Source organism: Syngnathoides biaculeatus, chromosome 5 (genome assembly GCF_019802595.1).
Source record: "Syngnathoides biaculeatus isolate LvHL_M chromosome 5, ASM1980259v1, whole genome shotgun sequence".
In the NCBI taxonomy this organism is placed as follows: Eukaryota; Metazoa; Chordata; class Actinopteri; order Syngnathiformes; family Syngnathidae; genus Syngnathoides; species Syngnathoides biaculeatus.
In genome coordinates, this window is record NC_084644.1 from 18,215,157 (window position 1) to 18,231,071 (window position 15,915).

Sequence of the window (15,915 nt, forward strand, 5' to 3'; positions counted from 1 at the left end):
TTGAGACAAAAAGCCACACTCACAATCACAACTAGGGGCAATTTAGATTGTCCAATTAATTTTGCCTGTTTGTTTGGGGATGTAAGAGGAAACCGGAGTGCCCGGAGAAAACCCACGCAGGCACGGGGAGAACATGCAAAGTCCACATAGGCGGGTCCAGGATTGAACGCGGGACCTCAGAACTGTGAGATTGTCCCTTTCCAGCTGCACCACTGTGCTGCTTACTCATTTTTTCCTTTATTTAGAGGAGCCCCATAGCTCAGTGTATAGAGCATTGGTTTGGTAAACCAGGGGTTATGAGTTCATTTCTCACTGGGGCCCCCACTGCCCCAGAGGGGTTGCGTCAGGAAGGGCTTCCGGTGTTAAAAACTGTGCCAAACAAATATATGAGTGTTCATCTGAGATATCATGCTGTGGTGACCCCTTACAGGACAACCAAAAGAAAGTTATTTATTTAAATTGTGTCTCTTTGTCATCATAGTATTGTAGCCTAAAGTACAAGAAACAAATTCCTTGTGTTCCTTGTTATGTGGCCCATAAAACTGATTCTGATTTTGATGCAATTTTGCAACTATTTCAAACATTTCTCATGAGAACAGAATAAAGACATAAACTTCCCCACATTATTTCTTTTCCACTGTTATTGTGGGCAATATAACAAAATATTCTTCCGTTTGTCTCCTTGCATTTCAGTGGGCTACAGGGGTTAGTGAAATAGTTGTAGTCGACTCAGACTAACATTAATAAACAGTAAATTAAATCAGACTCACACTTTTTTTACTAAACTGTTTAAAGACAGCACACTGGTCAAAATGATCCTCATCTCAATCAAAATGTAAATGTTAACTGTGTCAATTAACACGTCAATCTGGATTTGTCTTTTATTTTCCCACTCACTTAATAAAGTACTATATAATCTTTTAGTCCATATCATCTGTCATTCATATTTGTCTAATCAATGGTCTTTACATTATCCATTGAACACTTAATAATTTACCTTCCATGTTTGCACAAAAACAGAAGAACATTGTTCAGAAAATGACTTTTATATCCTTAAAAACACATACACATAGAGACACATAAAATGGGATTAGTGACTGAGACTTTATTCTGGACACTGTTAGCAGAATCGCATAAAGTAGAAGAAATGTTTGTCTTTCAGACAAAAGAGATCATGACAATAGAGAATAGTAATAAAAAAGGAATCATTCTGCACCTTCCATGCATCACATTTTTAAATGAGTCTTGTTAGATTTTTATTTTAAAACATCAGTCAAAACTAGGGGTAATACAACAAAAATAAACACAGATGGACTGCTTGGTGTTTTTGCTGCTATGGTCCCATCTCCATCCATCCATATTCTTAGCTGCTTATCCTCACAAGGGTCGGGGGAGTCCTGAAGCCTATCCCAGCTCTTAACGGGCAGGAGGCAGGGTACACACTGAACTTGTTGCTAGCCAATCACAGGGCACTGGTTCCATCTCATCTTGTTAAAAGCATTTAATGATGATCCTCTGTATTCATCCCGAAAAAATTATTTTGATACGCATTTCTTTCCACTAGCCTATTACAACATCAACCACATTAGTAGGAAAATGCCAAAGATATTACATACATGATTACAATTCTGAAATGTGACATAACTACAATGTTTATTGTACATTTAACTACAATTAGACCATGTTACCCATTTTTTTTAAATAGCATATCCAACACAAAGTAATGATAGAATCCGTTAAAAACCTTTTTAATAGGTGACAAATTAAGCTACATTGTGTATTCATATACCAGACATATACACAATTAAAAGAAACAAGACAATACAGACAACGGTAGGTCAGCTTTGTTGATGCATCATCTTTTTTCTTTGCTTGCAGCTTTGAGTTTTTTCCTTTTTTAGCAGTTTTTCTCTGTGTGAAAGATGATTAAAAAAACAGTTAAATAACACAACTACTGGTGTTCAATATTTTAACTAGTTGTGGCAGAGACCCAGTTTTCCATGCATTTATCCATTTTCTACACCACTTGTCCTAATTCAGATTATGGGTGAGCTGGAGCTTATCCCAGACTCTGCACAAGAGGCAGTGTACACCCCAGACTCGTCACGCCTCATTTGCACGCCACATGCATAAAAAAAAAAAAAAAAAGAATCGCACTCACTTCTATAGGCAATTTAAAGTCTTCACTTAACCTAACATGCACGTTTTTGAAATGTGGGAGGAAGCCAGAGTAACTTGAGCAATTTTGTGTGAGCAATTTCTTGTGTTGTATTAGACTCCGAAAAACACTAATGTGTACTACTGGTAAATGTGTGTGTATGTACGTGTGTGTTTTAATAAATCTCACATATTTATAGTGTTGGCCCTTCGTCAGATTTTCTGCAAGGTAAGGCAGGCATAACAATAGTTTTCTGGAAGAATAATTGTAGCTCCAACATTGCCAAAACATCTGTCCATTCCTGCATATGTGGCTAGAGTTTCTGAGTGATGTTCTTATAGTTAGATATTCTGGTTGAATAGTACAGATTGTTCTCTTACCAATTCAGTCTTGCTTTTTTGATTTCTCTTTCTCCATGTCGTGATGGCACTCTGCTTCAAACACTACTACACAAGCACAAACACACACACATGTGCAGATACGAATCCATTTAAATAATTGTTTAAACAGATGAACCATACATTTGAATTTTGATTTATTGTAATTAGTCACATGTGACAAATGTACCACACATATTCGCTCACCTGTGTTGACTCATATATAAGTTTAAGTGATATTCTATTCTAAATCCATATGGTTTAACCATATGGAACGAGGATCACCGTTGACACCACGGCGCGTGTATCTCAAATTGTCATATCTCTTAGTACACCATCGTTGGACACGTTCTTGTGCCACGTGATTCAACAAATGATGAAAGGATTATTTTGGGCTTTATTGTATAGGATGGTTATACTTGTATAACGTGTGTAGATAAACTAAACTCCAAACTTATCACGACCTGTACAGACAAAGCCTTTGTAATTTTAACCGTTAGTAAGGGTTAGGCAGCAACATTTTTCTGAAGCAATTTCTAGGAATCTCAACAATACTCACACTTTGTTTACTGCAGCTGACATGCTTGCAAACTCGCCTAATCTGGTACTGTACCTCCAGAACTGTACATACATTCAATGAGTTTGCTTGCTAGTTTAGTGAGAAAAAAATCTATCAACACAAATCAGCAAAATGATAAAACGATGCAAAACCCCCAAGAAACAATTAAAAATTTCATAGTTGAGCACCCAAAAGATGTAAAGAAAACAGTTCACCACCTGAAGCCATTAATTAGTTGTCTTAGGTCAATATCATCTGACTTTTTGAAAACTATTGCAAAGTCATTACTCGCTGGTTTGCAGCAACTATTCAATTGCTCACTTCAGTCCGGCAACTTTACTAAACCTTGAAAAAGTAGCTGCCGTGAAGCCACTTCCAAAAAGAGAATGCTGGAAGCCTCCATTTTAGCAAGCTATGGACCCTTCTCAAACCTCCCCTTCATAGCCAAGATTCTTGGGAAAGTGTTTTTAATCAACACTGCAATTTCTTGAACTCCAATTGACATTTTGACAACTTTCAATCAAGTTTTCGATCTCATCAAAGTGCAGAACCAGCTTTTCAAGTGTTAAATGTTACACTGACCCAGGAGAGGTATCAATTTCTGTCTTGTTGGATCTCAATGCAGTGTTTGCTACAATTGATTGAAGCATACTGTTGAACTCGTTGGAAATGTGTGTAGGATGAAATGGGACAGTCTTTACTTGGTTCAGGTCCTACCCAGAGGAAAGGTTTCATTTATTCATTCATTCATTATCCAAGCTGCTTATCTACACAAGGGTCACGGGAGAGCCGGAGCCTATCCCAGCCTGCTTCGGGCGAAAGGCAGAAAACACCCTGAACTGGTCGCGAGTCAGTTGCAGGGCAGATATCGACACTATCACTGAGCGGGAATCAATCCCACGTTGCTCGCACCAAAGTCAGACGTGTGTATCCCTACATTATCAGTGACTTCATTCATTCATTCTCCATACCACTAATCCTCACTTGGGTGACGGGCGGAGAGACAGAGTATACCAGCAGATTCTCTGTGAGAGGTGGGGTACACCCTGGACTAGTCGTCATCCAATCGCAGGGCACATACATAATAAACAATAAACCATTCGCACTCGCTTTCACACCTATGGGCAAGTTAGAGTCAAACATTAACCTAGGATGCATGTTTTTGGATTTTGAGAGGAAAGCGGAGTGTCCAAAAAAACCCCACAGAGGCACAGGGAAAACTCCACACAGGCAAGGCTGGATTTGAACCTGGTTTCTTAGAACTGTGAGGTAGGTGTGCTAACCAGTTGATCACCGTGCCAGAAATATGTTATTTTGTAACTATCGTAGGTTTTTCAATTTTATAGAAAGGCAGTGACACTTGGGCTCCCTTAAGGGTCAGTTGTTGGACTTTTTTTGTTCAGCCTCTACATGCTCTCTTTGGGTCAAATTCTTCAGAACTTCAATGATGATTACCTTAGTTATGGTATATAGAGAGTTATAGCAAGGAAATGACCAGAGATGAATTATGGTGTTGTGTCACTGTCCAAAACAACAGGATGAATCACAATTTCCTTAATTTAAACCACAACAAAATCAATGTAATTGATTTTGGCAGTAAAGAGCATTACCGTTACTGTGCCAGTCCAAAGCAAACATGGTGAAGCAACAGTTTAGCTTTTATGCTGCACGAAAATGGATAAAAGTTGCGAGCAGAAGTGAAATCAATTGCATTGTTTTTAAGTCTAGGTTCAAAGCGCTTTTTTTTTTTTGTGTGTGTTGCTTATGATTAAGCATTTTTGAGCATTTCCATTTTTAAATCACCTTTCTTGCACTGTATGTTTTTAATAATTTGACTAAACTGTCTTTTAAATGTCTTTCTGCTCTTTGTGGCAAAATGTTTTTAATCATGTAAAGCACATTGAGTTACCTTGCGTATGAAATGCCTTGTATAAATAAATTCACCTTGACTTACCTGAAATCGAGAAAGTACCAAGGGAGCATTTCTACGGTTGCATAATATTAATCTATTAATAGTAATAATCTATTCTAAAATCTAAAATGAGGCAAAAAGAAAAACGAAAAATGAAGAAGCAACATTTCTCTCTCAAACCCAAGTGTGAAAAAGGGTGTTTAAAGTTATTCAATGGTCACCCAAAATGTTTGCACAATGCTTTATCAAATTGGAAAATCAGCTAAATACACTGTAAATGTCTTTCCCCACTTGGACGACAATAATTCTCCTGGCTTGTTGGGATCTGGTTTGTCTTGCTCCAGATTTGTCTTCTGTAATGTGGAGAACAGGAACTACAGTAAACGGTGCACAGAGTTGGGTGATTAAGTCTGTTGTGTTGACAAAACTCAAGACAAGTACTACATTTTGTATGTGGCTATGTGTGTTTTTTTTTTTTTTTTTTTGCGTATGCATGTGAGTTCACAGACTAACAAGGTCTTGTTTGGTGCAAACAATGTAGTTCAGACAGGAGCGTGTGCAATGGATTGTTGAGCTGTTCACTTCAATGAGAGTTAAACAATTCATTGTGTGTTTTTGGTTGCTAGCCAGCTGTGTGTTGGATATCTGCATGGTAACAGTTATCAAAATTTTTACACAATGAATGCCAGTCTTACTCAATGTTTACATGTTTTTCCCATTAGTTGATTGTCTGGATATGAACAAGCTCTTATATGTTGGCCTTTATTCATTACCTCTCTGAATGTGTTTGGACAGGTCCAGTGCCCAACTTTGCGTACGATTATTTCAGCCAGTCATAATGTTGCACTGTTTGGAGCTCATTCCAAAAACATTGTCAGAATTTGTCAGGCATATATTATTTAACAGGTTGCGATATGGTATGACACCTTGACAACCAAATTAGCATGGTAGATTTAATAGAGAATACCTGTATAACACTGTGTTAAATGAAGCACTGTAAAATAATTGCTGTCATTAACAATGAAAAGTTTTACCACAGAAAACATAATAAAATACATTTAAAAACAACAGAAATAATCATGTCACCAACCACACACTTCAGTTATTGTTTGTCAAACCATTTTATAGGGGGATATCCACCCATCCATCCATTATATGAGCTGCTTGTCCTCCCAAAGGTTGTGGGAGTGGTGTCAGGTGTCATCGGGCAGGAGGGGGGGTACACCCTGAACTGGTTCCCAGCCAATCAAAGGGCACATAGAGACAAACAACAGTCGCACTCACAATCACACCTAGGGGCAATTTAGAGTCTTTAATGAATGCATGTTTTGGGGATGTGGGAGGAAACCGGAGTGCCTGGAGAAAACCCACACAGGCACAGGGGGAGAACATGTAAAAGCCACACAGGCTGGGCCGGGATTTGTACTAAGGTCCTCAGAACTGTGAGGCCAACACTCTAACGAGTTGCACCACCGTGCCGCCTAGAGGAATATGTCAGTAGTAATGTCATCAAAATTTAAGTTGTAGAGGCAAAAGTAAAAAGGTTTTGGCTGAGCTGTATATCAATTAGCAGGCTACTTTCTGTTTTTTGATGATTACCTACATTTGTAACTAAAGGACAGAATTCAGCCTTTGTATTCTAGGGAGGAATTCCATTGTTCCAAACAGCAAAAAATGAAATTCTCTCCATTTCTCCAAATTTTTTACCTACACTTATTGGGTTCATGCTTGGCACATGTGGCACCCCTCCATTTCATTGATATTGTTTTCTTGTAACCCATCAAACCAACAAGCAATCATCTAAAAATATTTATTGACTTTGTGTTTGGCAGCGTTAAATAAAAGTGCACCAGCAAGGTGTTCTGTCAGTTTTTACCTTCAGTTGAGGGTTCAGAGACTTGTTCAGTAGCAGGGACTGGTGAATTGGCTTCAATTTCTTTTTGTGTAGCCCTAACTACAGGAACTTCAACAGCACAATCAATCACCACTGAAGATGAAGAGTCTCCTAAAGATGGAGGAATTTCTGAAACCTCCTCAGATGAGGTTTTCAAAATAAATTTTGAAGATACTGGAACCTCTAGGAGTACTAAGGCAGGCTCCTGACAAGAGGTCAATTCTGCAGGACACGAGGGTTCAATTTGTTGAACAGTTTCTGAAGGCATCAGAAGAGATTCATTGGACTCTTCAACAGCAAATGTATACTCAGCTTGTGCCTCATATGTAACTGGAACTAAAGGAAACATCTCCGGAATCGTCGCCACTGCAATCCCTGCATCTATGATATTTTCTTTTTCCTCAGAGGATCTAGGAGTGATGTGATCTTCTACAGAAGCATCACATGGCATAGGTCCAGCCGGTGGTTCAACTTCATTGTTCGTAGCCTCAGTTGAAGCAGGAGATTTGGGCCTTACCAAAGGTGGAAGCAGGGGAGAATTTTCAGTGGCAGTCTCTAGAGAAGGGGGCACCTCATCAGGGACACCAGCTACTGTTTTCTGTGTATCTGCTACCACTGGTTCAACAACAGTATTGGCAAAATCAGGAGAGGCCCCAACTCGGAAAGCAGATGGCTGTTCTTCAACAGCAGGAACTTTAACATACACTGGTTCAATATCAACAGTAGGTCTATTAGCCTTCATTTCTTGGACAACTGGTCCCTCATCCTTAATCACATCATCATCTCCGAGGACAGGAACAACTGTTTTACAAGTTTCATTATCTTTTTCAGCGAGGACTTCTGCTTGCCTAATTTCACTATCCCCCACAGCAGGGATCTCCTCCTCGGAAAGGGGTTTGGCCATCAAAGATTCCAAGGCTTCTACAGCAAGAACAGGATAAGTCACATCATCGGAGGATTTTGCTGAACAACAAGCAGAACCAGGTTCTTCGACACTGACAGGAACTAGTTGTGGTTTAAGATGAGTAATACTGTATTCACCAGAGCCAAGATCCTTCTGGCCTGCCATGACCACCAACACTGCCTCTGCCCCATCATCAGCTTCCTGGTGAAGATCATTTGCCAAGACACTTACAGGGAACAGACTTTTGTCCTCAATGGTCTCTGCAATGATGCCATTCTGAACAGCTGCAAGCAGACAAGAAAATTCATAATGATTAGAGCAGTGGCAAATAGAGAATCATAGCTATAAGTCCAATGTAAACTCAGACATGCAAACACCAAAGACATGAAAAAGGTGACAAAAAAAAAACATTGAAGGGGGGACTGGGGATTTTTTTCATTTGATTTTAACATTAAATTAAGCAATCTGAAACACTGAAGAGTACAGTTAGGCAAAATCAACACATTTTCTTCACACAGAAAAACATTTAATTACCCTACTCAAGTACATGCTGATCTACAAATTTAAGATTGAAATTAAATTTGCCCATTTTCTTTCCTTTTTTTTGTATTGCCATCCAACTGGGGCTAAGATGATCTCAACCGGCACATGAATGGCATCCTCCTTTATAACCACTCTCATTCCGGAAAAGAATTGACATCAATCATTGTCTGTTTCACTTCATTTTTGACTGTTACCAACTTCAAATGCTATTCCCAAGGAGAGTTTGTAGCTGTAGCTACACTCATTGTGAGTCTGCGTTACCATGAGTGGCCTGCAGGAAAACATTAAGTACGCCATTTTTTGTTTGTTTGTTTATTTTATTGGCCATTTCTGAATTTGTAAATAACTCATTCTGTTGTGTCATAATTCCCAACATCGCTCTGTCGTTTAACATATTTAACATTAACATCCATAAACAAGTTAGATACAGTAATTGCAGGCACGTTCCCTAATAAATCCAAGCTGTTCTTGTGGATCAGCTCTTGTCGCGGATGGTAAGTGTGGTTAGCGGTTCCTTTGAGACCACGAATCAGGACCAGGGCCCGCAGCATATCAGTGCGAAAATACAAAAGACCATGGCAACAAATGCGACACTGGCTGATCTGATGAGGAAAAATATTGCTTAAACGTAAGAGTACCAATAGAGGATGTCCTCCCCAGAGCTGGGTACAGTAATGACATTTTGTAATTTAACAAGTCCTCTTACTTGACAATAATGTGACTCAAGTAAAAGTAAAAAGTAGTCCCCACCCAAAAAATACTTGAGCAAGGGTAATAAATACAGAGTGAAATAATTACTCAAGTACTGAGTAAATAGCACAAACAAAAATTTTAAAAAAAATTGCAAAACACCATGCAATAAGGTGTTTTCTCAAGTTATAAATGAGCTGAAACATCCACGTTTGGGCAGATAAATACTACAATACACGAAAACTGTTGTTTCCGTACGGCTAAATGTAAAGAAGAGTAGCGTGCCATTGCCTTCATGGTAATGATGACAAAATGGTAGCCACGTCGGCACGACGATCAGACGACCTGGCTTATCTAGTGTTAATACCTTTGTCTCGTAAGTCCAATAGAAGGTCCTGTGGGAGGTCATGTGAGTTTCTTTAGTCGTTTGATTGGTGAACTAGACTTAAACATCACTACCGCTTAAATTAGATCGGCGCAAAAAGAGGCCAATAAGATATATAAATAAAAAGAGGCCAAGCAATATTTATACATTGTAACAGAGTAAAAGTACCATTGCCGCTAGCTGCCAGCCTTCAAGGAGTATGACACAGCCTATGAAGACAGCAATTAACCCACGGAGAGGTAATTACTTTGTTTCATGGTCCAAACCTATTTAGCAACCAAAAACAAAATCCTGGGACCTGATCCTCAATTATTTTTTGTGACTCTTTACTCTTTGGGATTATGTTTGAATTTGGGTCTGTTGCATCTGAATTTTGAGAAGGGGGTATGATCCACACAGTACTAGTTAATTGCACATACTTACAAAACATTGAAAGTCACATTCCCACCGTTAGCTATGGACATTATAGAGATATTTTACCGTTAACCGAACATGAAAGATTTTCAAGTGTGGAAGGAAGGCCATACAAACACAAACAACATGCAAACTCTAGGCCTGAGCCGAGATTCGAACCCATCTCCTTTTACTATAAGGCAAATGGCTCATCTTTTTCATTTGGACACAGTTTTATTTAACACATACAAATTACAAAATATGCAGCGATTATGGTTAAAGGCTTAATTGACTTCAGGAAATTATAAGTAAACAATGATCCGCAAAGAATGTCTTTTTCATTTTTCATTTCCTTAGTTTAATGTGAGGCTTGAGAGACTTGAGACCGAGTTGAATAATGGATTCTCAGCAAGGCACGCTCAGAGGAAATAATTCACATCTGACAATAACTTCTCTGAGACACAACCCACTTTAACTCATATATACTGACTTGAGTTGTGTGTCAACCAAACGTTAGGCTTGGGGTAAAAGTACAGTACAAGAGCAAACACAGTGTGCATAGATTTTTCCAGTCAAATGTCTGGAGCAATAATGTAAAGTAAATTCATAAAGGTTTCATAAGAGCCTGGTCCGTTTGTCTATTTCGAAGATTGCCCTCAAACAGGACAAATCAGAATGCATCTGCTCAGTGAATGCCTGAAAGGTTTTGACTCAGCAGCTGCATGATTGTATTTGTCTGTCTGAAATGGTGTAAAGAGCCAAGAGTTGATAGGTGGAAAGGAATGTGTTAGCCTGCTTTCTCAAATCAGGTCACCTTCATATGAACACAAACGTTTCCAAAATGCATATTTTTCTATTCATCTTGGTCCATCCACAAACAAAATTTTATGCCAAATAAAATAAATGCTACAATCTTGATCAATTTTGAATTGGCATTTGTGTGCGTGCGTGTGCATGCGCACGTGTGTCTTTCCTTTTTGTCAGTTATTATTGTGCGTTATCTATGAATGGGTTTTATTGGCCAAAAACATTCACATGGTGAGGGTTTATAATCTAAATTATCTCCCAGTGGTCCGGACCCCCATGAATACTTTTTTAAACTTTAGTGAGTTCCGCTGACTTGAACCTGAAACAATGACAATGTTTGGGGTTGAGCCAACAGATACAGTATACCCTAAGAAGTTTAGGTTGGTGACAGACTGGCAACCAAACCTCCATCCTTGGGTTTGTAGAAGGCATTTTCTGTTGGGCATGTATAAAAGCTTTGGTTGGGTTGGTTTTTAAACCATTTTGTAAACTATAATGGTTAGCCTCTTAGGTTGTACATCTCAGCTGCAGTTAAGGCAGTGTTAATCCATTCAATCAATTTTTACAGTCAAACAAGCATGTCTGTGTCATCAATCTGAGCAACAGAAGAGTTAGTTAAGCTCAAGCGATCAACGTCTACCTAGATCGATCATCTCCCATTACCTAACCCATTGTAAGTAATACAGCATCAGTCACAAAAAGAATTACTCATAGGACACTAGGCTCATTCACAAATTAGGCTACATCTACCAAGACCAAGGATAAGGCATTTCATTTACTGCTATGTTCTGAATAAATTCTCCACTACCTCAAAACCCATGTCAACTATGTATATACCGCCATCCCGTCTACAGTATTTTTTAATCAATCTCCCTGTTGAAATTTAAATGTCAGCCGCCGTTGAGTCCCTCTTCCAAGCAATTCACTTCACATAACGTAATTTTTCAACTGATACTCTGCACATTCAAATCACGGCATTAAAGAAGACTTCCTGTGACACTCCACATGCCACTGACCATCTTTTCCCAATCACTCTGCTTTGGTCAACTCACATCGAAGGTTTTTTCTTTACAAGTGGTGGCATCAGAAAAACTTTGATTTTAACCACCTGAAAGAACATGTGATGGCAATGGTGACTTGGGAAGCCTCTGTGTGGCAGCCGCTCTGTGCCAGAACCTCTTTCCTTCTTCCTTCTTACGTGGACTCTTGGGTTTTTGTACAGTATTTGCTCTGCCTTTAGATACCGTAGTTTACAATTCCTTTGTATTGATCATAATGTTTAGTTAATTGTTTTGCACTTGGATACTTCTCTATATTTGCAATGGAGTCCTCCTTCCTTGCCACAAATTACAATAAAAAATGGAAGAACTCTAGCACACAATTCTAAAAGCTGAACTTTTGACCGGATGGTAAACTCTGTCATTTTCACATCGCATAAACATGGTCAGTGAGTAACAGAATGAAGTACACTATGCTTTGGAAGGTGCACCTGAAATAAACTGGCAAACCTAGGCTCAAATTAATTTTAGCTACAATAATGTACTCAGTATTAACGAGTAGAGCAACATTTTTAACAGGGGTTAAGAATGTAACAGTGTTTGTCTTTCAAGCAGATCTTTTTTTTCTGTTGGAAATTTTAAAATAACTCATTCTGTCCGTAGCACAAAACACTGAAACTCTGGATAAAACAGAGTTATGTATTGAGACGGGATGCCTGCATACATGGATGACTCGCATGTCAACATTATTTGTCTGCCAATGATGACAGCGGTGGTAGTCAAAACAGTTGACATGGTTGGGAGGAGGAAAACAGCCAATCCAGAGAGTAGATGGGACCACTGGCGACTGGGATTGCACAGTCACATGAAAAAAAGCCTTTTAAAGAAATGAGTAACAGGTGCCTGAAAAATGAATCCGTGAACATTGACATCAAAACGTGACCGAGTGGTAATGTTGGAACTTTAAATGTTGCTGTATATGCAGTATTATTGACTACGGTACTCAGAACAAGTTGGGGATATTTATCGTTTGGGTGAAATTTCAAGATGAATCTACAGTTAAATGCACTTGAACTTTTGAGGGACACTTCATTTGACCTTCTCTATACTTTTCAATGCTTAGTTTATGTCAAATTATTTAATGTTTCAGTCATTTCTGCAGAGCTATCTGTTCTCTAAAAAGGAGCTGTATGGCAAAATTCACAAAACAGGTGTTTCATCATGAATGGACCAATGAATTTCCTGGTTAAATGAGAATATGTACCATATTTAAACTGTCCTCTTTTACATGGAGACATCATGAGACCAAGATGACATCTAAAAATTGATCCACTGTACTTAAAAATTTAAAGCATTCAGGCAGAATGTTCTCAGAGGGAAGGACGTTGCCACTGAGTTTAAAGTGTCATCAACAAAGTGGTACAGAGAGACTGGAAGTGTCACAGAGAGGCACTGAAGTTGACATGGTTGGAAAAATTTATGGATTAAACACCTGCTGTATAGTTCATAGTATTACCTCCCTTTTTTTTAAAGAGATTGTTCAATCTTTCATTTACGGCAATATGAATTGAGCTTTTACACTGTCCAAACGTGATTTATGCATTCACAATAAAAAGGGAATATGGACTAACAATACACTTTCGTGAATGGACGTGTGGAGGTTTCGTGAGAGCAAAGCTGTGCTTCATATGACATTTATATAGCTATGTTACTGGAGGTTTGACCCATGAATGGACAATCATGGTTTTGTTGACACCCTTGATGGGCATAAGCACGGCCCTGCAAATGTGAAAAATGAAATCAACGGGCAGTTACTCTGCAATATTTTATTCCAGTAAAGAGTTGACCTAAAATAATAAAATAAAGAGTTGACCTAAAATAAAGAGTACCTAAATGTTGAGAAACAAAACTGAAAGCGCGATTCCATGCAGAGAGGAATGTATTGAAGTTCACATTCTTGCACAAGGAGCTATCCTAAACATAGCTTTCCTTAGGTTCATTAGAAACACATCTTGTTTTGATGCAGCACAATTTCTACACCACAGTAGTAAACAATTTGTTGTTTTAATGTACCGATATATGAAACTGTTAGATTATGCAGGTATACCTGATGTTTTGTCAAGCAAGCATAGTATTTAGACTTACATTGTAACAAATGCTCAATTACAATTATAACCAGGAGAACAAATAAATAAGTAACAGAAGAACGTCCATTTATTAACCATAAAATTATCAATAAGTCATCGTTTTCTGTATCATCACTGAGAAAGCACACAGTGTACCAGAGCAGTTGGGGAAAGACACCAAATGAAATTAGCTTCTGCACCTGTATGAATTATTGTTGATGTCTAAGTGAAAAGTAACTCCTAACTTACCCAGTGTGCCTTCCGTGCTCTCTTCTGGCTTGGTACCAGGTTTTTTTTCTTGATTTACCATCTGTGCACTGGATGAGGAGCAGCCCATGTTTTCGGGATAAAAACACACTTGAACTCAAAATGAGGAATCTGTGACTCAAGCAAATCACGCTTGACAAAGATGGAGAGTTTGTAGCTGTAGCTACACTCGTTGTGTGTCTGCGTGACCATGAGTGGCCTGCAGCCCTACAAACATCTGTTGTTCACTGTTCCCTGTCAACCTCCTGCACACGCTCACATTGTTCTCAAAAAAGGAGGAGTGATGGGTGGGGATTAGAGAGGGATAGGGTTGGGGGTGGGGGGGTTAAACTGGTATGGAGTGTGTCCTCCCATTCCACCACCATAAGGAATCACCACCTTGTGCTAATATGTGAGCAAAGAAAGTTTGTGGAAAGGGCTTCAGTACAGTTGTGACTTTTGCCACCGTGTGACATGTACAGAATTGAATTGTTATGGAAGGCTGGTGGAGACATTATTCAGGATTACCACTCACACTTACTATTCAAATGCTTTCATGCACACAAACTCCTGAAACACTCTCAAGAACATAGATAGATAGATAGATAGATAGATAGATAGATAGATAGATAGATAGATAGATAGATAGATAGATAGATAGATAGATAGATAGATAGATAGATATAGATAGATAGATAGATAGATAGATAGATAAAAAAAATAAGCACCTGTCAAATCCTTTCATACAAATACTCTCTGTCATGGTCCTACCGGTCCAGCCCTGGCTGTGCACATCCCCTGCACAGCTGCGTTGATTAGGAGGCGCACACCAGCGCCTCATCGCTGATAATTAACCCCAGTCTATATAAGACCCAACGGACGGTCTGGCTTTGCCAGATCGTTGCCATCCATGCCTCGTTACCGCACATCTGCATTCCTGATCCTGAACCCCTGTGTACCGACCTTCGCCAGTCGTCCAACCTACCCCGCAAGCTTGACGCTCCTGATACTTCTGCTCGCTCTGACTGACTCTCCGGCATAGGACATTGGAACGAATAAAGACCTTCCTCTAACTGCCTTCCTGTTCCTGTCGAGTCGTGCATTTGGGTACGCCCTAGCGTTCTGGTTATGACAGAACGATCTGGCCACAACATGGACCCAGCCAACTCAGAAGCCTTCCTCCAGTCATTGCAGATCCAAGGCAGATGCCTGGCCGAGCAGGAGACTTCTCTTCAGGTGACTAACCAGAGGCTTCATAAAATCTGTGCCCGATTGGAGCCATGGGTAGCTTCCAAGGCTAGCGCGGCTAACGCCGCGCTGACCGCCACGGTTCCTACCCCAGTCCAGGTTGGATCGACTACCCCGACAGTCGTGGAGCTTCAGCGGCTCTGAGCCACACCTCTCTCCCGGCCCGAACGCTTTTCCGGCGACTCAGGGAACGTCAAGCCCTTTCTCGCCCAGTGCGATCTTCACTTCGAGCTCCAGGCCTCCGCCTTCCCGACGGACCATGCACGGATCGCCTTCGTCATATCCCACATGGCGGGAAGAGCAGAGGCGTGGGCCACTGCGGAGTGGAGTCGCAACTCCAGAACATACCACTGCTGGACGTCCTTTGTATGCGCGATGATGCAGGTACTCCAATATGCCTCGCCGAAACGCGAAGCAGCGGCGACGATCACGTTACGACAGGGCTAGCGTTGCGTGGCCGATTACGCGATCAAGTTTTGCATCAGAGCAGCCGAAAGCCGATGGAATGAGGATGTGCTCCTCGACGCCTTCTTCCAAGGGCTTTCACAGCGATTACGCAGCAACCTCATCGCTGTGGACCTGCCTACCTCCCTGGATTCCCTCATTGCCCTAGCTCTCAAGATCGACCAGAGGCTAGCGATCCAGGGACAAGTGGATGCGCAGCTTGAAGGAAAG

General features: G+C 40.1%; 1 protein-coding gene across 2 annotated transcripts; it reads right to left on the bottom strand.

Moving 5' to 3' along the window:
* Positions 1-1,486: 1,486 nt before the first annotated feature.
* LOC133500998 (uncharacterized) lies at positions 1,487-14,818 on the bottom strand. Of its 2 annotated transcripts, none has more exons than XM_061820345.1 (6): positions 14,721-14,818; positions 13,996-14,056; positions 7,942-8,088; positions 6,883-7,821; positions 2,539-2,604; positions 1,487-1,911 (listed from the first exon to the last, which is right to left on the bottom strand). In XM_061820345.1, exons 2-5 carry the CDS (start codon positions 14,054-14,056, stop codon positions 2,543-2,545), a joined length of 1,209 nt encoding a protein of 402 aa, XP_061676329.1. In that variant the 5' UTR covers positions 14,721-14,818; the 3' UTR covers positions 1,487-1,911; positions 2,539-2,542. The 2 variants fall into 2 exon arrangements, with proteins under 2 accessions (XP_061676329.1, XP_061676328.1); XM_061820344.1 differs by having other exon boundaries at positions 13,996-14,063; positions 14,721-14,812.
* Positions 14,819-15,915: the final 1,097 nt, after the last annotated feature.